The 26,325-nt window shown below is 61.3% G+C and overlaps 1 protein-coding gene and 1 long non-coding RNA gene across 4 annotated transcripts in view; one reads left to right on the top strand and one right to left on the bottom strand.

Moving 5' to 3' along the window:
* PRDM16 (PR/SET domain 16) overlaps positions 1 to 14,608 on the bottom strand; it is a 322,257-nt gene extending 307,649 nt beyond the window's left edge. For all 3 annotated transcript variants that reach the window (XM_032610296.1, XM_032610303.1, XM_032610312.1), the window contains exon 1: positions 14,343 to 14,608. In XM_032610296.1, coding sequence (XP_032466187.1) covers positions 14,343 to 14,379 — 37 coding nt within the window. In that variant the 5' untranslated portion in view covers positions 14,380 to 14,608. The remainder of the gene's footprint in view (positions 1 to 14,342) is intronic.
* A 738-nt stretch (positions 14,609 to 15,346) lies between these two features.
* On the top strand, positions 15,347 to 23,941 carry LOC116747538. Its single transcript, XR_004348068.1, has 2 exons — positions 15,347 to 15,435; positions 23,233 to 23,941. It is a non-coding gene; the product is annotated as an uncharacterized LOC116747538 (long non-coding RNA).
* Positions 23,942 to 26,325: the final 2,384 nt, after the last annotated feature.

Genomic DNA, 26,325 nt, shown 5'->3' with positions numbered 1-26,325 from the left:
GGGCTCTTGGAGGCCACTGCTTGTTCCACCCCAGAGGGTAGGGCCCCCAACACCCCAGGGCCTGTGGGGGGGAGGGAAAGGCCATCCCCCGGCCCGGCAGATGCCGAGACCCTCTCTCTTGCAGGGAGCCCACGATCAGCGCTTGGACTCACTGTCCCAGCCTCCCTCTCCTCTTGCTCCGTCTACAAGACTGTGGGACCACGGAGGCCCAGTGACAGCCCCCTGAACGAGGGTCCCCTTCACCTGCCCAAAACATGCTCCTCTCTGATGTCGACCTATCAGCCTCCTACATCGTCCAGGACTTGAAAGCAGAGCCTGGCTCGCGCAGTCATGTCTGTGTGCATGGAGACCTCTGTGTATGTGTGCGTACATGTGCGTGCGCTTGTTGCACATACACACTGCATTGTGTGGCTTGTGCGTGTGTGCCTGTGTGTGTATGTGCACGCACAGGTTGCGTGTACCTGTGGGCGTGTGTAAATATGTGTGCACGTGTGCTATGTGCGAGCGCGATGCAGGTGTGCGTGCCTTATACGAGTTTGCCAGTGCATGCATGTGCACGTGTGCCTGTACACACGTGTGCGCGCGTGTGTGTGCCAGCTCACGCATCAGGCTGATGACAGCAAAGCCCCAGTATCCCACGGTTCTCTGAGTGAGTCCTCGGCATGTCCCCCTAGACAGCATCGGAGCCACGGTCTCAGGGGTCAGAGCATCAGCTGGATAACTAACAGCCCAGCGAGGAGAAACTCTTCCCCCCTTTCAGCTTTGGGACCTGTCACTCAGCACAAATCCCCTGGAACTAAACCAAACAGGAGACCCCAAAAGACAGGGTCTGCTCTAATGCCTGGAGGGGATGCACCCCCCTCCCCAGGGCAGGAAGCTTGCCACAGCCCCCAGCTCTACTCCTCCCAGGAACTCGGTGGTGGAGCCCCCAGCCCGACAAAGACACCCACCCGGGTCACACGGAGAGCACAGCCGCCCCAGACAATCCCCAGCCCTCCGCGTGACAGTGACTGAACGCCTCCGCCGGGGCCCAGGGACCGGCATGGAGACCTGCCCAGTGTTTCACATTCGTCTGCTCTGCACTCATCACAATATTGTCTGGACGAGCTTTTTCATCTTTAGGCCACATCCAGAGGTCCCCCAGGGGGACTGCTCAGCCCCACACAGTCACACACAAATCTGCCTTCTGCCAGGTGCAAGAAAATTCCAGAAACCCGAAGTAGCTGCTAACAATGACAGCCCGGATCCTGCAGAGAATAACAGCAAGAATAATACCACGCTCAAGCGCCCTGCAGACGTTATCCCAGCCTTCACTCCCCCTCCAGCAAGCCGGGGCCTGGTTTCCCCCAGGTCACTTGCTCATGGGCAACCCTCTTCTCCGTCTCCGCCATGGCCAAGGGTGGTTCCAGATGAGGACGGGCCATTGTCCCTGTGACACAGGTCCAGCTGGCCTGGAGGTGCTCCTGGAGACTGCAGGGCCCCACAGCCTTTCATCATGCCCCCCACCCAGAGACCCCCCTGCCCACCTTCCCTTCCCCCCAGTAGCCTAGGGCCCCAAGGCCAGACTTCCACCCCAGTGGCCAATGCTCAGCCTGCAGGTGGGCCCACCAAGTTCCTCTGGTTTGGTCCAAGGTCAGCTAAGGTCATGGAGCTGCGCATCCCATTGGAATTTGGGAAGTGAAGACCAAGAGCCAGCCCTGCGGGCCCCGGGCTGGGAGCTGGTGGGATGGGGCCCCTGGTGGTGCGCGCTGGGGGTTCCCCACATCCCCGGGGCGCCCTGGCTTCATGGCCCGGTTCTGCCTGCTGGCCAAGGGCCCTGAAGGCCTCTACCTCCGGGCCAGGCAAGGCGGGGAAGATTCAGCTTGGTTTTGCCGTCACAGATTCGGCGAGTGTCGGGGGCTTCTTTAAGGAGGAAAGTCATCCTGGCCCCGGCCCTTCCCACGCACCCTGCGGCCAAGCCGTGCCCACTGCTGGCGACCACCACCCCGGGACGGGAACCAGCATCGTGGTCACAGTTTCCCAGGAGGCCCAGGTCCTGCCAAGCCCAGCTCAGGCTCGCTGAATCGAGGCATCTCCGCACCCCCAGGCCCTGCAGGTGAGGCCAAGTATTATGCTCTGTCTGGTGGATAAAGAATCAGGGGTTCTTTGTCAGAAAACTCAAGGCTGCGTTCCTCCACGCCCGGCCCTCCCCTCACTCTGCCACGCCGAGTCTGTGGGTCAAAGGGGGGTGTCTCCCGGGGGAGGAGAAAGGCCCTGGGCTGCGGTAATGGGCTTCTCACCCTCGCCGTGGCCATCAGCCCCCCTCCCCTTTGAATGAGGGTAGTCTGTCACGATCGGGAGGCAACCTAAAACCCCGGGTAAACGGAGACCTGGGTTCCTGATCCAGGCTGCCGGCCGCAGGGACCAGTGGCTCGGCCGAGATGGGCCTGCTCCGAGCCGCCGCCGTCATTAGCAGATGAGATTCGATAACCAACGGCAGCCTGGAGCAGCGTTATCTAACCTTCGGAAGGTAAGATTAACACCTTCGATGGAGAGAAAGTTAAGACTCGGGGGCCCCTTGGCTTTGCAAGTCTGACTCCCAGCCGTGAAACGAGAGCCCCCCTTGGGCCAGCGATCTGCCCAGAGATTTCTGAGCAATCTTAATTTCCACTGGTTTTTTTTTAAGCCCTTTTGTTCCTAAGGACACTCAGCCAAACGTGAGGCCGCCGAAACTCCACCCCCCCCACCCCCCACCGCCCGCGGGGACACTCTCCAGCACACGCACGTGCTCAGTAAAGACGTGCGGGGGAGCCGAGCATCGGGGACCCAAGCCCCCCATCTCACCCGGCTTATTGTCAGAGACGCCACGTCTCCACAGGCTCCGGGGAAACGTGAAAAGCTCCCATTGGCCCAGGGTTACTTGTTGCTGCTCTGATTTCATTTGCACGGAAGAAGACAGGGACCCCGGTTCCCCTGGCCGGAAACCTGTGAGAAGCCCCCTGGTCAGAAAGGGCACTGGGCTGGTTCAAGACTGCCTTGGCTCCGCGGGAGGAGCGGCCGGTGGATGCTTTCACAACCGACATCAGTGCGGTGGACGGCACGGACTTTGGGAGGGCGGAGGAGAGCGCCCGGCGTCCTGTCGTGGGGCTTATTTTTAAAGTCACGTCAAATCACTTCCAGGGAGAAATTGATCTGTCTCTGATAGCTTTTCCTCCTGCTAACGTGATAGATAAATAATTAGCCACATCGTCGGGCTGGTTCATTAAAGAAAAGGATGGCTGGATGGGCCGAGAGAGAGAAGCCGATCAGAAAGACGGAGCCCGGCTGTAACCACCCCCCCACGTTTTATGACACCATTTGTATTCTGTCAGTCACAAGCTTTACGTTCAGCCCAGGCTGGGAACTGAATACCCTATTCAGAGAGGTGCTCACGGGCGTGTTATTGCAATTTAATATCTTCGCACACAAGACACATCATTATCTCGGAACCTGACACTGGTAGCATAATTCTGTCATTTTTCAAGAGGGCCTAATTTTTCTAAATGTGAGCGTGAGGGCCCGGGATGATCTAAACAGCCCCCTCTCCTCTTTGTTTCTTCTCAGGGGTTATAAACTGCAGGAAAGTGCTCACACGTCGGCCTCTCTGCACCTCTGAACTTCTCCCGTCTCTGCTCACACTACAACCAGCTTCAAACGGCTCTGGGCCGGGAGGCCCGGCTGCCGCAGCCCCCGTTCCAGACGCCGCGGGGAGCTAAGTGGCGTCGGACGACAGAGAAAGTGAGAGGGTCTTTGCAGAGCACGAGTGGGCAGGGAGGTGCAGCACAGCTGACAAAAAAGAACGGCCTGAGGGTGCGTCTCATTCAGACAGCAGACCCGGGCTTGCCCAGGAGTGTCCGCACACACGTGGATGTGTCCGCACGCTCCCCAGAGACCACCTCGGCACGTTGTCCAGATGAAGGGTGTATGTCAGGGGCCGCGTCTCCCTCAAGCTGCATCAGTTCTGGCCAACAAAATGCTCCCCGGCTTTCAGGCAGTTCAAGAATGCGCTGGCTTTTCCAAGAATGAGCTGAGAGTGATTTGCGAAGAAGGCCGGCTTCCCAGGAAGGCATCTCGGGCCGAGCAGGTGGCAGTGAAGAGGAAGGTGGCACAGCCCGTGCCCCACGCTGTTCGCTGCAGCCCCAAGCGGCTCGATGTTTACCGAGCAGTCGACGTTCTCCGTGTCACAAGCTCCCTCCCGAAAGGGACCCCGGGGGCCTTCAGGCAGCCTGGCGCTCTTCTCCTCACTGACACCACAGAAATAGTACTCAGGACCCCACCTCGATCTAACCCTGACGGCAGCAGGGCGGCGCGTGGGGAGAGGGGTGACCCATAGCCACGTCTGAACTTGGGGGCTGGGAAAGGCTGTCGGGTCAGCACAGGCCGGTGACGCTCATTCCAACACAGTGAGGACCTAATCCTCTCGCCTTCCTGGAACCAAGGGCGGAAGCGGTCTCCGTGGCAAAAATATAAATTCTAGGGACATGGCCTCACTCTGAACCTTCACAAGGAAGCGTCAACTGAGGGCAGAACAGTGCCAGGGAGCAACAGGGGCCCCGGCTCATCTGCGCCAGGGAGTGAGGAGGGACCTCAGGGCTCTCCTGCGGTCAGCACTCCGGGCTCCCCCAGTCAGCGTGATTTTCAGTCTTTGTTTCAATGTTTTAAGGACGAGGTGACCAGGCATCTCTGAAGAGGCTGTTACAGCCCATTGAGCAGATACAAATATCTGAGCGTTTTTAAGTGCCCGCCCCTTCCCCTCTGAGAAGCAGCTAGACAGAGCAGCTTAGATGGGAGACTGTTATATGAATCCATATCTCAGTATAACGTTGACTGCCGGCACCTGAACGCAGATACGGGACTAAACTGTGTCCCAGGAAAGGTTCTCGGTCCTATTCAGTTCCCATCCGTCATTGCTTGACCCGGGCATTTCCCTCCTGTGCTGAAATGCTGGAGGTGCCCTGCCTGCCGCTGGTACTGGTGAAACACTGCACAAATTTCATGTGAGCCACTGAATTTAAGGGCCAGGGGGCTCACGGAAGCAACGACAGCTATGGAAACCTCCTCTCTGGCATCCCTCCCTCCCTCCCTCCCTCTCCTTCTGGCCTTTCTAACTTGAGCTAGAGAAGTTGGTTGGGAGTTCTGCCACCCCTCCATCAGCACAGAGCCAGGGCTCGGGAGGCCCGAGAGAGCTTGGGGCCTCCAGATGTGCTGAGCTGGGGGCAGCCTGCTGGCTCGCTCCCCTTCCGAACAGTTTGAACACAGAAGCCCAGCCCCCACACAAGGACCTGCTGGCCGGTGAGGGCCAAGAGTCAGGTGGGCACCTGTGACTGCCCAGACTCATCACACTGCCCAGGGCGCGGTGACATCACCACATCGTCCTCCAGGTGGGCCGCCCCGGGCAAGCATCCCTCAGCTGCCCGGGACCCTCAGGCACGTCTCAGAGCCCGGCACACAGTAGGCCCACGGACAACGTTCAGGGATGAATGGACGGATGGAACAGAGCAGCCAAAACAAACAGAAGACCTGAGCCTGCAGGACGTGGGAGGCCTCTGATGAGAAAAGAGCGAGCAGATGCCACCAGCTGTTGGAACCCCGAAGGCAGATGTGAGGATGGAAAAGGCTTAGCATGGCTGAGGGGCCGGGAAGGTGGCTGCAGGGAGGGGCCAAACACACCCCAGCACCTGTGCTCCCCGGTTTGAAGATAAAATCACCAGCTAAGGACCGTGTGTGCTTTATATCCCGGCTGAACTGGACGGCCGGAATCGAAGTATCAAAGTGGATGCTTTGCTGTGGCCCCGAACGGCCCCCACGGAGGCAGGTGGCCGTGGACCAACAAAGCATCTTCCCAACCAGGCCCGGGAGGTAAAAGTGACACTCGGTTCTGACTGTCTGTCTGCCTGGAGAGGGGTGTCCCGACTCAGCCCCACCCGGCCCGAGGACCCTCACCTCCCAGGCAGAATCACCTCCCCGAATGCCATGTCCCTTCCAGAACCTTCTGTGTGGTCATGCCGGCCCGCAGCCAGAGACGAAGCACACGAGGCGCAAAATACCCACGCGTCCACGCCCTGCAGCCCCTCTGACCGAGTCACAACTCACTTTCACTCTCCAGGACGGCCCCCCTTCACCGGCTTCAAAGGCGGGGGACCGGTGGTCCTGAGCCGAGGCAGGTGTGGCGGTCGGGAGGGGGACACAGCCCAGCCCAGAGTCGGAGTGGACGGAGTGCGGGCTCCAGGGGCTGAGAACTACATCCTGCCAAGCCCGTCCCTCGGGCTGACTCTGGGGTGAGGTCCCCCTGCTGCCTCAGGAGCAACACTCACGGGGCCGAAGGGCAGAACCTTGATATTGGCACCAAGCATCCAGCTCTGTTATTCTTTCTAAAGTAGGAAAGTGGACAAAGCCACTCATTTCTCGACTCGGCAGAGCCTGAAAAGAAAGCAGACCTCACACCTGACGACCGCCCTGGGCTCATGGAGTCACGGCGACTCGGCCTGGTCCCCAGATCCAGGGGTCTCAGGAGATCCAGCCTGGGCCCTCCCGGCCCTGGCCCTCCAGCCACGGCCATGAGAAACAGGAGGGGGCTTCAGACCCAAAGAGGAGGTACCAGGGTCTCCCTCATGCCTCACCATCACCCCACATCAAAATTCATTATGGAATATATAAATTTTACGTCAAAAATCAAATCTACCTAAATCCATCCAGGGGAGTCAGGAGGCTAAAGGGCAGGGTGAGAGCTCTTAATGTGGCCAGAAGTGCCCAAGTATGTTTCTGGAACCTTCCTAGGAAACCCCTGCATGCGTCCCGGGAACCCGTCTCCTCCCACATCAGCGGGACAGCAGCCCTGGTGCCTGGCTTCAAACCGAGCCGCCTGGGGTCTTTCCTTCCTGTTAATTCCCCTTGGCATTGCCTGGGGCTGGGAGGGAGACAGGACCCCAGAGGAAGCCCACGGCGCCAGCACAGGGACAGTGACAGTGGGCACGCGGGCTGAGCCGGTGTGTCCCGCCCCTCCCCACCCCCATGCTGGGGAAGCAGAGGCTTTGGAGCACGACTCAGGTCTCCTCGAAAAGCATCTCAGAACCAGGAGGCGGCTGGTCAGAGGAGCCCTGCACTATGCCCACATCCTCCCCCACAGACGCATCTAAGCATTTCCAGCCACATACCTGCGGGAGGGAGGAGCAAGCATCCTCCATCACCGGCCTCATAACTGCAGAGCAGCTCAGGCTGGGCCAGGACTTGCGTTGGGCAACTCGGCTCCCAACACGCACACACTGGGGATCACCCCCCTAATGCACCCCATGCTGGATGGGGTGCAGACCAAAGGCACACACCTTCCTGGAAATTTGTGACCTGCTGAGAAGCGGCACAAGTCTGGTGAATTTCCTAACCGAGTTCATTTTGCAGAATCCTCACGTCAGGTTCAGAAAGTGGGTGTTCAGGGTGACTGGTTATCTCTTCGGAGATGAGCAGAGCACTTCCCCAAGTTTGAGCCTGGGAACACCGTCCACGGAGTGGCTTTGCTCCCGTGCCTGTAAAGCCTGTTTGTGGGCCTCTCCTCCCACCTGGGGGGCCCGGAGGGGAAGGCTGGGTACACTAAGGGCTCTGCAGCATCTTGGGGTCCCCTCTGCCCCGAGGCGAATTTTAGATGAGCCTCTTGCTGCGTCAACCATTCCACCTCAAGGGCAGGGTCAGGCCAGGATGAAAAAGGGACCCGGCACTCGTCAGATTTGTTTAAATATAGGCTCCACCGTCTCCACCCTGAAAGATGCGTGTTTGGGGTTGAGAACGGCACACGCGTCAGATGGAAAATGTGCACGGGGTAATGTGGAGCCTTATTTGGAGGAGATAAAATATTCACCAGGACCCAGCCATGTTTTAAAATGATTATAAATTATTTTAACAGTGCATTTGCAAAGGGTTATAAAAACAGCCATAATATATTTTTTTCCTTAGATTCTAGAATTACCAGTGTGACAGCTAATGCAATAATGATTTGTTTCAAATGCCAGTGTTTAAGCTGTAGAAAGCTGATTTTATACATTTTTCCAGTAGGCCGCATTGTAGTTAATGAAATTAAACACACCAATCGCATTTGTCCCCAGGGGACGAGGAACTGAACACACCACTGGTTTATTTTTTTATTAAAATAAATTGCAGAAGGCAAGATGGACTAATTGCACACAGAATTGAAAGAGAAACATTCCATTGATATAATTAAGCCAATTTTCATGGACAGAAATAGTTATGGTGGATATAAAATAAGCAAAGCCTTCACCAGAATCTGACTTTCTTCCTTTTTTTTCCCCCGCAGAATGTTAACTATTAAACAAATATGTATCTCGGGCCAGCACACTCCTATCTGCGGCCCCAGGGCATTGTTCCCTGGAGTCCAGGGAGAGGCCGCCGGCTTGGCCAGAGCGCCTTCAGACGGAGGAGGATTGGTGAAAGCCGGAGAGAGGAGAGTGGTCAGAGCAGAAGAGGCCACCCCCCCCCCTTGCCCTGGGAGCTTGGGAGCACTGTCCGGCCTGGAACGGCCACCGTGGCCCTGGCTGGAGCTTGTGAGGTGCCCAGACTTGAGGAACAGCGACCGATTCCGGGCTGGACCTGAAATTGCAGCCACCGGCTCCTCCGCCCTGCGGGTCAGGTCCACGGCCACAGTTCCTCCTCTCCCCGATTGCCGGGGGGGGGGGGGGGGGGGGGGGGGGGGAGGGGGGAGGATTATTTCCCTCCAGATTTGCGGTGGGGGTGGGGGTGGGGGCGCGAGGGGGGAGCCAGCAGGTCCTACACCTCCGGTGTTGGCTCAAGGGAAAGGCAGTAAGTGGGGTGCAGACGAGGCCAACCCCTGGTCAACACTCCAGCTCTCCTGCACCTGTCCTTGGGAGAGGACACCCAGAGCCAGGGGCTGGAGACCCTAGCAAGGCCTCTGCCCAGCCTGCGTGGGGAGAGCAGAGTGGAAAAGTCCAGTCCCGGGCGGAGAAAGAAACCAGTCTGAAGCAGGCGAGTGCACGAGGCACCCAGTTGCATTCACAAGCTGTGAGCACATGGATGTCTTACTTGCTTTTTAAGAACAGACCTGTTACAAGCTGACCGTTGGCCCCGGGAAAATGCTTAAAACCTGACACATTAAAAAAAGTAAAATAAAATAAAATCCTCGGAATTAACTGCAGCCTGCAGTGCCCTGGTGGGGGGCGGGGCGCTAAATAAGAAACCCCGGAGGGCTTCAAGGAACATTCAGTTTCACCATTAACTTGCTGTGTGATCCTGTCGGGTTATTTGACCTCTCTGTGCCCTGGGTTTCTTACCCAGAAAAGTGGCGCCGGCTAGCCACGCTTTGTCCTCCTCAGGGTCAGTGAACGGGGTGGGTCATGCCTCCCAAGCGGACCGTGAACACCTTTACGGGACCGTCGCCCGGAGGCTGCAGCGGCACGGAAACATGGGCGGCGGCTCAGGCTGCAGCCCGCTCGGGCCTCCCCGCAGGTGCGTGCCAGAGTGCACGGACCCCACCGGCAAGTTCGGCGAAAGGCAGGGCTCGTTCCTGGGAAGCCGAACGCCCACCCCCGCCTCGGTTTTCCCGCACCGGCCCGACTTAGACCCAGCCTTCCGGGCCCGCTGCCGCATCTCTCCCGGCCCAGGTCCGCGAAGCGACTTGGAACCGCACACGGCCTGCAGCCCGCGGAGTCTGAGCGAGGGTCAGCAGTCGGGAGGGGTGAGGAGCCCGCCCTCCTCGTTCCAGGAAACCCAGGGAGGCGGGCACTCCTGGGCCCAGACTGCGGTCCTGGAGGAGGAGGTCTGGGCTGAGACCAGGGGCTCGGAGAGGCCACCGCCACCGACCCGCTGCGCGGTGTGGACGCGGGCGCTCCTCGCGCCGCGCCGTAGTTGCCGCGACTTTGTGCGCAGAAAACCTCGGGCCGCGGCGACCATCCGCTCAGCCTGGGGACCCCCGGCCCGGCCCGGCGCGTCTGGAGCCCCGGGCAGCCTGAGTCCGCGCCCGCAGCTAGGCCGGGCCGGCTCCCTCCACCTCGAGAAGTTTCTTGCCCGCGCGCGCGGGGACGGTGCCCAGGCTGTTCCTAGAGTCCTCCTGCGCCGGCTACGTGAGCTGCAGCGTCCAAGACTTGTTACACGGGTTTGATTCAAAACCTGATAAATTGTATTTAACGCTATTTGAAATTTTTAAACGAAATTATTCACAAGATTTTTAATCCTGGACAATTTTTGTTGAAACTCTAATTATAGGTCACCTTAATTACCAGCCCAGCCCCCAAGGATCCCTAATTGCCTCCTAATTGAATAAAACAGGGGGCTAATCGCGCCCACGGCGGCGGCCCAGCGAGCTGGCGCGCCTCCCCCAGGGGTTGGTTGATGGGACCCCCGGGCCGGCCTCTCCGCCCGCACCAGGCCTCTCAACAGAAACGGGGGACTGGGTCCCCTGCCCTGAGCTCTGCCCAGAAGGGAGACGCCCGGTGCGTAGGAGGCCGCGGGCGGGGAGGGTGGAGGAGGACCGGCCCGCACCTGCACCACGACAGCAGCCAACGGGAGCAGCGGGGCGGCCCTGAGCGGCGCAGGGTGACTGGGGACCCCAGGGCAGAGCGGGTGCCCTTCCCCCAGGGAGCCCGTCGGGAGGTCACTCCACGAACAGGGATCCCCCCTCCAGCGGGGCCTCGGCACCCTGGCACGCCCGCGGGCCCCCCCCCCCCAAGCCAGAGCCTTCGGGCCATCAGCGCATCGCCGCAGGGCACCTGGCCTTGGCCGCCAGCCCCGCACCCCGCCCCTCCACCGCAGCCTCCGCGTTTTCGCCCGAAGCGGGGTAAGCCGCCAGACTCCCGCTGGACATTTCCTGGCGCTGCTGCCCTACCAGGCGTCCAGATGGGAGGCTGCTGTCCGGCTCCTGGGAGAGGACGAGTGGAAGAGGCAGGCCTCCGCCCTCCCCCACCCCCGAGGGTGGGAGAAGGCTGGGCCCAGCGGAGCTGCAGCCTGGCCTGTTTCTGCTGGGGAGAAGGAACCGGCTGGCAGCCCAGCCTACAGCCAGGCTCCCCCCACCCTGTCACACACATCAGTCTCCAAGGAGGCGCACAGAGCCTTCATCCTGCAGAGGCAGTGCCCTCACCCACACCCCAGGGGCGAGGTGGCAGTCAGCAGCTGTCTGGAGGAGACTCTGCCCAGGCCTGAAATATGCAGTCTCGGACTCGGGGGTCTGTCACCTCCACGGGGATCAGGCCTCACAGGCACTTCCATGAGGGCCCTGGCTGGATGCTGTTTCGGGGGCACATCCTTCCTCCCACTAGGTCCCTACCTGCCCACCTGGCTCCCAACAGCGGCAGAAACACGAAGCTTTTGTGTGGCATTTCATTTTTAAGTGTGGGCAGGGACGGTCCCATTTCCCCACCGGCCAGCAAAGCCTAGCCGTGTATGAGGGGACCCTGGCCCCGACCTGTCCTCACCCCGCTCAGGCTTCCCAGTCTCAGCTTGAGATGGAGGGTTTCCCAGCAGCTGACCTGTAGCCCTGGCCTGAGTGCCCCAGTGTCCTCTGACCTTACAAGCTCAACTCACAGCCCCCAGTGTGGGCCCCAAAGTTGCTACCAACTCAGCCAGCACGCAGACCCAGCGGGAGAGACCCCCTGGAGCAGGGTCCTGGGGAAACACAAACAAAATCAGAGCCTCAGATGCACCCTCTAGGGCAGCCCCCCAAGCTCTGGATGGGGAGGGTCACACCCCAGCCCCGACCTGGCTGTCCTTCCATGCCTGGTACACGGCTGCAGGCACAACCTAGTCCTGCACACTGGCCTCGGGACCATGACCTCTTCCCTGCTCCCAGCCCCCTGACCCTGGCCGGGATGTGGCTTGGAGGGAGAGGTTCTGTTGGTGGCACTGGGTCTGCCCCACTGCCTCGGATTCAGGTAATGGAGTCAGGTCCCTCGGGACGCCCACATCTGCTTAAAATATTGTCCAAAGAAATGAAATTTCTCAGTGGATCCAGTGATCTGTGTCGGGCAGGCAGCGAGGTCCCGTGCCTGCCTGGGCCACCTTTTTGGGGAGGGCTGGGGCCAGCTGTCCTGGCTGTGGAGCACAGGCGGGAGGGGTTCCCACAGCTCACTCCAGCGTGGCTCCAGCTGGGTCTGGGCCTGACAGCCCTGCTCCGCGCCGGCTTTTTCTCAGTAAGGACTCCCAGGAAAAGAAACCCTGTGCTCTGCCCTACCCTTGGGTCCAGTTCTCCCGCCTCTGAGCCGGGCTACAGGTCGCTGCCAGGCACCCATTCTAAGGCCCTAGGCAGAGCCTGGCCGGGAACCTTCCCCACCTGGCCGGCGTGGAGTACACAGAGAGCTGAGGGCCAGACGGGCAGCCGGCGGGCGTGGGACGCTCGCAAGTTTCCGCGGCCGCGCCGAGCACCCTGAGCCGGCCTCTCGCTTGCAGCGAAGGCCCGGTTGAGAATTCGGCCGCTTTCCACTTTCTCGCTCCAGCTTCGGGCCCTTCCTCGGGAGGGCCTGACCCGGGCGGCCTGCCGCCGGGGAGCCGAGACACTGAGGAGATCCGCGGTGCACAAACAGACCCTGACACGCACACGAACACGCATACTCCGCGCGCCCGCCGGCGGGCAGAGAGCACGCGCGCAAACCACCGAACGCGGGGCCTTGTTCGCACCAAGAGGGGCCAGAGGTCACGGGAGGCCGGGGAGGCCGAAGCCACGAGCCCTGGGCAGAGGAGACCGGCTGGAAATGGGCGCTTCAACGAGGGGCCCCGAGCGGCTGCGGGCGGAGTCCAGGGTCGTCCTGCGGAAGCTGGGAGCTGCTTTTCCCCCGCGGGCCCGACGCGAGGCCTACGGCTCTGGGGGAGGGGGCGGTGCGGCTGAGCCTCTGCCGAGCACCGAACCGAGAGGGTAGGACTTCTTCGGAAAAGTGCCGCGAGCTTCGCGCCCCCCGGGCTCACGCTTGGGGGCTCGGCCCTGCGTGCTGCGAGGCCCGGACGGGCAGGGTCGGGCCCAGGAGGACCGGACCGATCGGCCTGGTGGTCCGGCAGGGATTCCCCAGGGGAGCAGGCCGGGCGCCCCTTCTGCGGGTGGGCGGGCGGCCGCGGAGGAGGGGGCGGCGAGAGCTGGAGGAGCCGAGAACGCTCGGGACGGCGCTCGCCGCTTCGCTGCAGCCGGGCCGCGGCCGGGCTTCGGGAGCCGCGCTCGCCGGGCCGCGGCGCCGCCGCCCCCACCTGCCCGCCTCTCGGACCGCAGCCCCGGGCCCGCGGGCCTGGCACCGGATGGCGCCGGCGGCCGGGGCGCGGAGGGCGCGCGGATGGCCCCGGGCGCGGCGGCGGGCTGTGGGGCGGGCGGCGAGCGCACCAGGCCGGCGGCGAGGACCGGGCTGGCGGCGGGCTGCGCGCGCGGAGCCCTGGGCTCGGCCCGAGACGGAGCGAAAGAGAAAGTAAGACCGGGGACCGGGCAGTCTCGCCGGGGGCAGCTCTGTCCCCGCCGGGCCTCGGGGCGGTGCCAGGCGAGCGGGCGCGGGAGGGTCCGAGCGGGGCCGAGGTCGGCGGCGGCGGCGGCGGCGGGGAGGAAGGCGGCCCAGTGGGAACTCTCCTGCCGGGAGCACCGGCGCCGGGGCGGCCGCGCGGGCTGCCGGAGTCGCGCAGGAGCGCCCGCCGCCGCGCGGGGCACCAGTTGGGAATAAACTTCACGACCATAGTTCCAAGCCCAGGAAAACGCCTCCATTTTGCTCCCCCAGTGGCTGTGGCTGTCCTGCCGTCGCCACCCCTGCCCTTGCGCCCGAGGAACCGGGTGGGCGCCGGCCCGCGCCCCCTCCTGCGCCCCCTCCCCGGCTCGGGGTCTCCCTCCTCTGCGCCCGGCTGGCGGACGCCAAAGGCGGTGCTCTAGCGCCCACTATTTCAAAAGCCCGGAATATGATTTGACCAGGACTGAGAGCCACTCGGAGAGAGAGGGAGAGAGCGAGCGAGGAGGAAAAAGTTGCTCTCCCCTTTCGTCAACTTTTCGCTAACTTTCGCTTTTCGCTCCCCTCCACCCCCAGCCCTCCCCCTCCGCCCCCCTCCCCGGCCCCCACCGCGCGCCTCGGGTTCCCGGGCCCGAGCGCTTGACACTGGGGGGGGGGAGGGGGTTCGGCGAGGAGGGGGCCGGCGCCTTCGGGGAGCGCGCGGCCCGGGCGCCCCGAGCCTCCGCGCCGAGCCCGGCCGCCCCGGAGCGCGGGAGGCGGAGCAGCCCCCGGGCCGCGCGGCCGATCCGGGGGCCGAGAGCCTGAGGCGCGCCGGCCGCGCCCCGACGCGCACCCCTGGCCCGGGCGCCCCGGCCCCGCGGCCCGGGCCCGGCGGCACGGCGCGGCCGAGCGCGGGAGACTTACTTTTGGCTAGCTTCCTCGCCCTCGCCTTGGATCGCATGGTGTCGGCTCGCGGAATCTCTCTCCTCCTCCTTGAGTCCAGAAGCAGCTACACACTATCTTCATCTCCCCAGCATTGTCAGTTTGGACACCTTCGCACATGCGCACAGAGCACTCAATCTGACACCCCTCGCCGGGGCCAGAAAAACTTTGCGATGTATTCATCATCCTCATCGTCGCGCCGCCGCCGCCGCCGCCGCCTCGGCGCGGGATTGGGGGGCTCTCCTCGGCCTTCCTGGTCTTCACCTCACTTATCTCTCCCCCCCCTCCCTCCCCCCTCCTCCCCCTCCCTCCCCTCCCTCCCCCTCCCCTTTCAGCGCAGCTCGGAACTGGCCCTTTAAGAAAACATTCCGTGCTCGGCGCTCCCGCCCGGGGCCCGCACCCCGGACACTTTAAAAGGACCCAGGTGGCCCCGGAGGCGAGGTGACTATTCGCCCCCCCCCCCCCCCCCCCCCCCCCGCCCCTGAGTCGCGTCGCGCTGCTGCTCCCGCCCCAGCTGGGGCCGAAGATGGAGTGGCGGCGGCGTTTGTCCTCGAGACTTCCTTGGATATGGGGGCAAACGCGCCGACAGTTCGGACGCGGGTCTGGCTGGTTTTGCTTCGTCTTATTGCATTTTATTACTAATTAAAAAGCTTTGCGTTCACCGTCGCCCCAGCCCGCTTTCCTGCTGGCTCTCCCCTCCGCCCCTGCCCCTGGCCCGCGATCGCCCGAACCCGGCTCCTTCGAAGCCCCCTTCGGGCCCCGCCGCCCCCCTCGGGCCTCCCCGGCCCCCGCCCCCGCCCCCACCCCGCCCCCACCCCTTCGCCCCCACCCAACCTCTCTAGCTTCGGGCTCCGCGGCTCAAAAACAACAGCGGCAGCGCCGCCAGCTCCGCGCTCCACCACTGCCTGGGCCGGCGGGCGGGACTCGGACCCGCTGCCCTCGGTCCCGCACGGAGCCGCAGGGAGCAGCGCGCCGGGCACTGGGGAGGCGGCGCCGGGGCAGCCGTCCCAGCGCCGGGCGCCCTGCACCTCGCCGCCTCGGGCGGGCCCGCTCTCTCCTGCCTCCGCGGCCCCAGGTGAGTACCCAGCGGCGCGAGCGCCCGAGCTGGGCCACCTCGAGCGACCGGAGCCTCTGGGGACACGTCCCCCTGGCCTCGCGCGGCCCAGGTGCGTCTCGGGCGGGAGAGCCGGCGAAGGAGCAGGTGCCGGAGTGCGGGCGGGAGCCGACTGGGCGTTCCTTCTGCCCCACAGCCCTCAAATTCGGAGGGGCGGCGGCGGAGGGGCAGGCTGGGCGCAGGCAGCGTGTTCCGGGCCCAGGGGCCTGGAGGGGACGCTGAGAACTGCTCACTCGAGTATGTCTGGGATTCGAGAAGGAATTGGAAGGAATCGGAGGCGCTGACCCCCGCGCTCTTTCAAGTACCAGGGTTCTGCCAGGCCGCGGGACTTGCATCTGCCAGAGAGTCTCCCTGAGCCGGGGAGGGGTCGTGTGCGCGGTGCGGGGTCTCTGCCGCCCTGGGTGGGCTCCGGGCCGTGCCCCTCCCCTTTGTTGTGCAGTGAGACCAGTGGCGCCTCTGCTGGGACCTACATTGGGAACCCCGCGTCCTCGCCATAAAAGACGTGAACTGGTAATGTCCAAGGAGCTGCCCCCGAAACCCCGGGGTCCTAGCAGAGGCGCCCCGATGCCGAGGGGCGCATGGCCCACGCTACCCCAGAGGAAAGCCCGACGGAGCCGGGCTTGTCAAAAGCCAGCGGCGGCAGCACGCTGAGCCTTCCACCCTGGCCTCTCGGCCGGCCTCAGCCGCTTCCCTGCCAGGATTCGAACCCCGACGGAGCCCCCACTGCTGGGGGGTGTGTGTGTGTGTGTCCGGGCTTGAGCCCGCTCACTTGCCGACCCGGACGGAGAAGGCGCTCTCTGCCCGGCCGGGATGCCCACTGACCGCCGCCTCTGTTGTTTCCGGCCCTTGGTGAGTGTTGCCTGCGGTGGCGGCCCGAATTCACCGTCAGCTCAGTCCCCTGGCCCGCAGGCCCTCCAAGGGCCTGTGGCTCGCCGCCTCCCGAGCCCTGACCATGTTTCCTCAGGGACTGGGCAGAGAACCCCCAGGCTCAGAGGGTCCCTGGGCCTTGTTGCCAGGCCCCCGGGGCTTGGAGGAGAGTCCCCACGGGGGGGCTAGGGCATGGCTGCGAGTCCTCGTGGGCTCAGAGCCCTCTCAAGCCCAGGGTGTGTGTGTGGGGGGGTCGCTGGGACAGGCAGGAAGGGAGCTGGAGCCCCCCGCTCTGGAGCTGTCTCCCTTGCCCAGCCACGGCAGGCTCCAGCGGGGGGCCAGAAGAGCACAGACACAGGGTCTCCCTCCCGCCTCGGCACCCCAGATTCTCCCAGCCAGGTTAGGGGTGAGGCCTGGGGGGAATCCAGTGGCTCTTGTGAAGCCCTCCCACCTACAGAGAGAGGGAGTCCCTTCCGCACCCCACCCCCAGCTTAGCACTGCTTCTCCCACCCGGGTGGCAGCCAGCAGGACCCGAGGTCAGGAAGGCCCAGCCTCTTCTGGGGGTGCCGCAGCTCACTCAGGCCCTCTCTGTGCTCCCTCAGCTCATGAGGTGATTGAAATTATGGAGCAGCCTCCGGACTCTGGGACTGCACCCTTGCCGGGGCCCGGGAGAGGCGGGCAGGCGTCCGGGGAGAGGGCCCGGCTGTGCTGTCTCTTGCCCGTGTCCCCTAGGGCCCTGGAGGGTGGGGAGAACTACAGCTCAGAGCCTGCCTGGGGAGGGGTAAGCTAGTGATCAAGGGAGACGGCCGAGGTGCCGACAGCCCCAGGGTGCTCTCTCGAGTCAGCCACATCAGCTTGAGAAGCCCGGGCCGGCGTCCCCAAGGCCATGGCCCTGGCCAAGTTTGGGTCCCGGCCTGGCCAGGCCCTGCCCCCGCGTGGTGAGACTTAGACCTGACGGGGAGCAGGTCAGGCCCCAGGGAGAGTCCTGAGGAGCAAAAGGGTGGAGCAGGGAAAATCAGAGGCAGGTCCTCCGGGGCGCCCAGCTCTGTGTCCTGCCCCACCGCTGACATTAAGGGACTCGGGGAAACAGGTTGGGCCAGGGAGCGTGCTCAGCCAGAATAAGGCAGTTTTCATTTCAATGGTACTAAAAGGTTTAAAGGCTGTTTTCAAACTGAGCTAAGCTTTGGGGAATTCTTGTGGCCGGCCCAGAGCTGGGACCTGGGGACTCCGCACTGGGGTGGGAATACACAAGTGCCGCCCACCCCGTTCCTGGCGCCCTCATCAGGGGCTTCTGTCCCTGCCAGACTGTCCAAGGCTGGTGACGTGTGGGTCGACCACAGTGATGTGCTCTACACCCTATGGAGTTTGGGAACAAACTTCAATGCTGCGGTCTAGGGGACGGGAGGGGGGACTTTTACCACCAACTTCTCCCGCAACCTAGAATCCTGCTTCCGGCCAGAGCTCAGCACACTCCCAGCCTCACCAGCAAGCAGGGAGGTGCAGCTGGAGACCCAAGACCAGATGAACTCCTTTGGGAAAAGGCTGGGCTTGGGAGAGAGCAGGTGAAGTTGGTCCTGCAGGGCTATCGTAAGCCTCGTTGTGGGCCCCAGGGTTCCCAAGAAGCCCATTTGTAATAAACCACACTGGGGTATAGTACACTCCCAGTGTCCACACTGCGGGGCTAGAGGGTCCCTTTGCTCGGCCAGGAGGGGGCCCCATGCCAACCGGAAGGGGCCGTGCCTGTGGAGAGGAGGTCCACGTCGTGAGATCTGTGGGCCTGGAGGTGCAGAGTCAGAGCCGTCCAGCGGCCCAGCCCAGGACCTCAGGCCCAGGGAGCCCCTCTGCAGACTGTGGCTGCGGGGTGGGAACAGGCAGCCAACGGGCCAGACGCACTGACCCTGCTAGGTTCCCGCTGCTTTCCTCCACGTTCCCCTCTGTGTTCACTGAATTCGCCCATGGGCTCCAGGCCCTCAGTCTCCTGGCTCCATCGGATGACGGTCAAGTTCTGTTCACCCTCCAGTTTCTGCTCAGAAAAGAGTAGCTGAGAGAATAAAGGCAGGCTCCGTTCGTTTACACGGGGACGCCTCTCAGGAGATCCGGAATTGCCCCGGGAGGTGTCCAAACCACCGGTCCTCACCCCACCCCCGACCTAGGGCCACTGAGTCAGGCCAAGATGGGGGTCTCCCTCTCTGGGCAGATTCTGCTGTGCACTAGGTGGAAATGGCTCCCATTTGAGCAGCAGAAGGAGACCACGCGGGATGCTTGGGGACAAGCAGTATGGTTCCCACTGCACACAGAAGAAAGCGGAAATGGTCTCTGTGGCCAGCAGGGGACCCAGTCGGGGACTGAATGCAGAGGGCTTCCAGCCTGGGGTGAAGAGTGTTTGGTCCAGCATGGGGTGGGGGGCACAGGCAACCCACAGAGCCCTTTCCTCCCCAGCCGGGCCTCCACACTGGCCCCATGGTGGGTGCTGCCCCAGCACCGCATCTCAGCCCCAGACTGGGACCACAGGAGCCTCCCTGGACCCTGGGGTTAATATTTCAGACCTCCTTTTGCCCCTCTTCCTACGCCAGGCCCAGAGACGCTCGCTGTGGCCCAGGTAAGTTTAGAGGCCAGAAGCACACAGGACCTGATTTCTGGCCAGCGAGTCCAGAAGCTATGTGGCGGCTCAGAGCGGAGGCCTCCCGGCACCCACACCCAGTCCCTGGTTCTGGAGTGGGTCGCAGAGAGGGTTGGGGACGCTCCCAACCAAGACTTCCCAGGAATGTGAGCCATGTAGCTGATTTCGAACAAACCCCAGATGTTTAGAAGCCTACTTCCTTCTGAGGCAGGAGGACGCTCTCTCTTGTAGACAGGCAGCCTCTTGGGAGGGCTCCGGTGATTCCTCTGCGGGGATCTTGGAGTCCTGGCTCAGGCCACCATCTTGCAGGAGCGCAGGTGCCCCTAAGGGGCACCTGGGGTCTGCCACGTGCTTTGGCGGGATGTGATCAGGAGTTTTGTTTTCTTTTTTTTTTTAATTTAAGAGATGGAGGCTGTGGGCTTGAACTCCCTCGTTTGAGCCAGGTGGGAGTTGACTCCAGTATCTCGGCCCAAACCAGCACCCCAAGAAGTGCAGAAAGTCCCTGGCGACTCGTTCCCCCCGCAGCGCGCAAAGCGGGCGGGACTCAGAGGGCTAAGTCCCCGGGCTCCAGCAACCGCGCGGGCTCCGGCTCCGGCCTCGGCCGCCGAGCCCAATAAACGGAATCGGTTTCCCACGCTTCCCCTCTCCATGCCAGAACTTTTCAAAACTCGCTTAAGAATTCCGTCGTCCAGTTTGCGCGGGTCCTGAGCCTCGTGTTCACCCCGCGCCGCCTGGAGAGAGGACCCTCGCGCCGCCCGCACCCCCGGCCGCCCGCCCGCACACGCGGGAAGCAGCTTCGTTCCCCTCAGTGCCCTGGCCCTGCGGCGCGGGCAGAGCTCCGCCCCGCAGAGGTGGCACTGCGGTCGCTACGGAACGCTGCCCGCGTAGACGCGGCCGCCGCCTTCTGCTCCAGGTTCCGGCTGCGCGCAGGCAGGGCCCTGGCAACAACGAAAACGGAGAGCCGCGTCGCTTTCCGGGCGTCCGAGTCCCGGGATCCTCTGGGTGGGAGCCCGCCCTCCGCGTCCCCAGACGCCTCAGAGCCGAGCAGACTCCCCCATCCACACCTCGGTTTGCCAAGCCCTCTCCTCTGCGTCCTCTGAACCTTGGTCCCTGCCGCTGCACCGCGACCCCGTTAGTCTGTAAACCAAATTTCGCCTTTGGTCCTGCCGCATCCTCCCGACGTAACCGTGGAGGAGGATTTCTTCACGCCTCAGTTTCCCCATCTGTGCAATGGGGCAAAATACTCCTGCGCCCCTCCCAGGGTTGTTGTGGGATTGGCAGGGAGAGCGGAGGATGGAAAACGCCCGGCGGGGCCCAGCGCTGCCCACCTTTTGGGGCTCAGAGGTCGTGCTCAGACTGGAAGGGGCCCAGGGTTGCTCTTGAGCGATCGCTGCCCTCCCCCTTTTCTCCCCCCGCCCCCACCCCAGAACTCCCCTTTCCCCGGAGCGGTGGCGGAGGTGCCAGGGTCCCTCTCGGCGCCCAAGCGTCTCCAGTCTCCGCCCTGTCCCTGGACAGGGTTTCCCTCGCCCTGGGCGGTTCTCTCAGTTTCCTTTGGGGCCCGGATGCAGGGAGGTTTAACACAACAGGCTCCAACTCTCGGGGTGGTACCACCGGGCACCCAAAACCTCACAGAGGGTGGGTGCTGGGGATGCCGGGGGAGGGGGACAGGCGATAGAAGCCCTGATTCCAGCTGAGCTCGCAGAAGGGAATTTGACCCCGTCCCTGCCCCTCCCCACGCCGCGGGGTGTCGGGCTTCTGGGCGGGGCCCTGGGGCGTGACCCAGCTAGTGGTGAGGGAGGGAATAGGGAGCTAGGGGAGCTCGGGGAAGGGCAAGGCCTGTTCAAACCGTCCAGGCTGCCCACTGCTTCTGGGCAGGACCAGTGGAGGATGGGGGGGGCGGCCAGGGGGCGCCAAGTGGACACACCCTCCCCAGGTCCCCTTGACCTGCCACTAAACCAGTAATCGCCGGCGGCTCTCTGAACCGGCAAGAAAACGGAAGAGACCAGGACGGCCCCAGGCAGGGAATTACCTCTTGTGCTGAGTGACAGGAAGCTGATGGAATCAGTTGGGGATCCCTGTCCGCTGGGGCAGGGCTGGCTGCTTCTGCCCCTGGCGCCCAAGCCCAGGACCCAGGGGCTCTAGGAAGCGAGCAGGGCTCCGCTGCCCCTGCTAGGGCTTCTCCACCTTCTCTCCCTTCTGCGAGGGCAGTGGGGCTCCCTCGCCCGTCCTCCCTCTCAAATCTGCACGAGGCTCCCCGGTGGAGGAAGGAACGGTGGCCGGAATGGCAGAGACATGCTAACACAGGGCCCTGCGCCTGCAGCTCAAGCAGGTCAGGGGTCCTCCTTGAGGACTGAGGGACTAGGGTAGCAGCCCCTCACTCATGGGGCACACCCCCATGATATCAGTGGAGCTATGATGAGTGCCTTGCCGGGTGGGGGGCAGCAGAGGGATTGCCCGGGCACTGCCCTCACCACTCACTAACACAGGACGCCTCCCCTGCTCCCCGAGGGGGAGCAGGAGGTGCTCAGCTTAGAGCCAGCTCCTTCCCCATTCCACCTGGGACTCTGGGTCAGCCCCCCACCGGCCTCCTGGGCACCCCAATTTCCTGCTGTGCGATGTGGGGTGCTGTGGGCACAGCTGCCTGCAGGGACGGGGCCTGGCACCTCCTGGGAGCTCTTGAGCACTTGGAGAGGGGACTGCTAATGGCAGGAGTCCCTGCACCCTCTGACCCCTCCTCTCCCAGAACCAAGGCCTGCTCCCAGGGCTCTGAGCTGGCTCCCTTGCTGGACACAGAGGGCAGATCGGGCCAGGACTGAGGATGGGGCTCCCGGGAGCCGTGGGTTCCCCTCGCCCTGCAGCTCTGAACACACTCCCAGAGTCAGGCCCACCCTCTTGACCTTGGTCTGGTCAGAGGGGAGGCCGTCCGAGGGCCAGCTGGTCTCCTGGCACCTGCCTTCAGTGCTTCTCATAGGCCGCCCCCTGCCCCCTGAGAGGCCAAGGCTCTCAGACTGCGTGCGGACCTAATATTCATTCATTCATTCATCGATGTACGGCCAGAGGCTCTGGTAGGGCTGGTGCGCCTGGAGCTACAGTCGCGGCGCGGGCCGAACGTGAAGCCCGTTCCTCCGGCAGGCCTGCAGCTTCCAGAGCATCTTACCCTCCCCTCCCCCGCTCCCCCCAGGGTCCCAGTGCCTGGCCCACACCTGGGAGTGTGCTTGGAGCTCAGTGATGCTCAGTGCCCTGTCCTTCAGCTGTCCTGATTCAAAAAGGGCTGCCCTGCATTCAGCAGCCTGTGCCAGGGGACCGGGACGACACAGCAGTGAGCAAGCCACCCAGGTCCCCTGCTGCAAGGTGCAGGGTTTGCAGAAGCGAAGCCCACTTGCTCTGGGGTGGGTGGGGTCAGTGGGATGACGGAGGCAGGGGACAGTGGCAGAAAAAGCATCCTCGGGAGACGTGTGGTCTCTCCGTGGGGTTCCCTGGCCTGGAGTGATGGAGCCCGGGTGGTGCTCAGAGGCGCGAGGACTTCCCACAGAGGTGGGACGGTGGGAGTCACCTGCTGGACACAGATCCCTGTTCCAGGTGACACGCAGCAGGATGTCCTCAGGGTTTGCGGAGGACAGACGGACACACCGCCGTGGAGGGAGGGGTCTTCATCCGGGACCTTTCCTGGTGGTGCCAGGATCGTGAGCTCCGGAGGGGGCTCTGGCCTCTGGGTCACCGTGTGCTCCTGACAGTGACTGTGTCCAGAAAGACTCAGCCACTGGGGCTGGTATTTTCTCAGAGTCCAGCTGTCGCTGGGGAGTCAGGCCAGTGGCTGACTGCCACCCAGTGGCATCCCAGGACCCTTCTGGGGCCGTCCCCGGGGTGCAGACCGGTGGCTTCGGGTGCCCAGTTTGGAGCTAACATTTCAAGCAAGTCAGGCTCAGAATCTGGGCTTCTAGGAAGAAATTTCCAATCATGAAATGTGTCACTTGAGAAAATATATGTGTCAGTTAACTGTGCGCTGAGCCCGGACCGCATGGGACATAGTTGTTCTAATAAACATGAATAAGCCAGTTTTCACATTAGAGGAATAACAGTTTCGAGTAGAAATGCGGCACTTTTAAAAGAGGTTAATTAATAAACAGCAGGTAATTGTTCATAGCACATGGTGGTAGAGGGTAATTTTCATTTTAGAGTAGAGAAGGGCCAATTGTGCCCCCCCCCCCCGCAAACTTAGATTTTTTGTGTAATAATCACCTTGGCTTCACCTCCGCCTTTAATTTTTACAGCTGGAGCTGTTTATCATCGCTCCAACTTTCGCTAAAAAGGAAAAACTATCACTTAAAGCCATTGAAAACTCAGCATCATATGTGGATTTCTTAACATAAATAAATCATACAAACCAAGATTTATGTTCTCCAAATGATGTCATTCGCTGAAGGCTGCCTTCCCAATCAAATCAACAGTTAGTGACTCTCCTTTTGTGCGTGTGCTTTTTGCAAAATAAGAAGAGCCGCTCTGGTATCCTCATTGCTCTTTTCTCCGCTGTGCCCAGGACATCAGAAAGGTTTCTCCCTGGATCAGCAGAAGTGGGTCTAAAAGGTGGCCGCAGATTCAACACCACAGACTGCATTTCAAGCCTTTGTTCTGGAAACCTAAGTTCTGAGTTGAAAGACTATTAAAGCTTCCTGAAGGGTTTGTTCAGACCCCAGCAGAAGTTGAGGGCCCTGTGGGTCTCCCAGCACCTGGGATGAGAGCCATCACATTGAAATGAATGAGGAAGATGAAAATACCAGGATGGGCAGATCCATAGAGACAGAAAAGAGACCAGTGTTTGCCAGGGATAGGGGAGAGGGATGTGGAGGTGACTGCTTCCTTAGCACAGGGTTTCCCTCCGGGAAGATGAAAATGTTCTGGAACTCGATAGCCCACTTTAAAACAGGGGATGTCATGCTATGTGAATTGTATCTCAATAAATCGGTTATTTGAAAATCACGACGGAGTGTGTATGTTTCAACAGCTTTATGCTCTTAAAGCTTTCTCAGCTTTGAAATGAGCATGCAGATGGATGAGTGTGTTACACCTGCAGGGTGTAACGTGAGCGCTGGCCCCAGCTCCCGGGCGAAGCGTGAGCACGTGACCATTTTCTTCACGGCTCTCCGTGCAGCCCCCTTTCCCTGATTGTGTCGCCTTCCCACCAGCCCAGAGGTAACCACCCCCAGGTTTTTGTGTTAACCATCTCCTTGACTTGACTTCCAGCTTTATCGTGTAATGTAGATCCTGAAAATGTGAGTCCAGCCACAGAAGCTTTTACTCAAATTGCAGTGAGCGAGGAACATTAAAGTCATCAGTAGTGGGTGTGTGAAACGTGGTGAGTCCAAACTGTGACATATTTCTCAGCCATCAGTAGTGGGTACGTGAAACGTGGTGACTCCAAAGTGTGACATATTTCTCAGCCATCAGTAGTGGGTATGTGAAACGTGGTGACTCCAAAGTGTGACATATTTCTCAGCCAGCGACGGGAATGGAGTCCTCACCCCTGTTACAGCATGGAGGGCCCTTGAAAACTGATGCTCAGTGAGAGAAGACAGTCACAAAAGGCCACATACTGTATGACGCTGTTGATATAAAGTGCCCCAAATAGGCAAATCCAGAGGGACAGAACACAGATCAGTGGTTGCCCACCTGTGGAAGGAGAAGCAGTGGCATCTCAGCAGGTGGAGTTTCAAGACCACAGTGCGGCTCCAGCCCCCGGGCGTGGACAGGAAACCCTCGGTTGGAAGCCAGCAGGAAAATAAGGCTGACCAAGGTCAGGTGCCCAGTGACCGCAGTGTGGGTGATATATGCGTTCAGGAACACACGTCCATTGTGCACCTACTATGTGCCAGGGCAGCCATAGCCCCAAGGATATAGCAGTGACTGAAACAGACAAAAGACTCTCCCTCCCCCACCAGCTCCCTTTCTCATGGGGAGGGAGCGATAAGCCAGATACAGCGGATGGAAGGCTGTACTACTGTGAGAATAAGGAAAGAGGAGAGGTGAGGGTTTGGGGCTGAGGAGCGTACAATTCTCAATAGGGAGGCCTGGGGAGACTTCCCTGAGGTGGTGGCATTTGAGCAGGGATGTGAGGGAGTGAGAAGGGTGCCGTGTGCACATCGAGAGGAACAGCATTTGGGCAACGGGAACAGCCAGTGTGGAGTGCCCAGAGGCAAAAGCACCCAGTGCTGGAGCAGAAGGAAGGAGGGAGAGGAACAGGAAATCAATCAGGGGGTAGTGGGCTGGGGGAGGCTGCAGACTGAGGCTGTGGCTGGAATTAACATGGTTAATCAGCTGACCTCGAGGTAGGGAGAGCATCTCCTGGGTTACGTGGCTGGGCCCAGTGTCATCACAAGGCTCCTTAAATGTGGTAGAGGGAAGCAGAAAGAGTCAGATGGTTTTGCTGGCTTTGCATATGGAAGGGGCCAGGAGCCAAGGAGAGCAGGCAGCCTCTAGAAGACAGAAAAGGCAAGAAACTATTCTAGACCCTCCAGAAAAGAAAGCAGCCTGACCAATGATACTTTGATTTTCACCCAGTGAGACTCACTTCAGACTTCTGACCTGCAGACTAGTAAAATGGTAAATCTGTGCTGTTTCAGGCTACGTTACAGGAAACTCATACGGGGGTGACAGGAACCTCATCCATCTGTGGTGAAGACAAGCTGGGTCAAGATAAAGGTCTGAGCCAGGCTCTCCCAAGTTAATCCAGAGGACAGTGGCTGCGGGGACGTTGGTCATGGCCGTCCTCACAGCCGGTTCCTACTCACTCTGCTCCAGTATGGATGGACCGGTTGCCCTTGACATCCCACCCATGGCCACAAGCCTAGAAGCTCTGGTCGTTATCCCCTAGGGAATGCCTTTGCATCTTCTGCTCCCTAGTGCTTGTATTTTCTTGGCTTACTTTCTCACATTTGTGGAGCACATCCTGCAGTAACTTCTGGTAAACTGGAAGATACATTTCATTTTTAGGACCTCACGTGTCTGAAAATGCCTTTATTCTTCCACCACCCGGAATGCTAGCCTGGCTGGGTGTAAAATTCTAGATTGGAGATGATTTTCACCCAGAATTTCAAGAGTTTTGCCCCACTGTCTTCTTGCTTCGAGGGTAGCTGTTGAGAAGTCCAAGGAGATTCTGTTTCCTTATACTTTGTATGTGACTTGCTTTTTTGTCTTTGGAATCCATAGACTCTCCTCATCGTCCCGAGTGTTCCCCTGTTTCACAGTGATGCACCTCAAGGGTCTGACTTCATCCACGGTGGGTTCTTTCAAGCTGGAAGCTTACGTCCTCCAGCTCTAGGAACGTTTCTTGAAACGCTGTGTTGCTGGTTTTCCACTGTTTCCTCTGT

The sequence above is a fragment of the Phocoena sinus genome, chromosome 1 (genome assembly GCF_008692025.1).
Source record: "Phocoena sinus isolate mPhoSin1 chromosome 1, mPhoSin1.pri, whole genome shotgun sequence".
Lineage (NCBI taxonomy): Eukaryota > Metazoa > Chordata > Mammalia > Artiodactyla > Phocoenidae > Phocoena > Phocoena sinus.
This window is presented reverse-complemented; position numbering and strand designations above follow the sequence as displayed.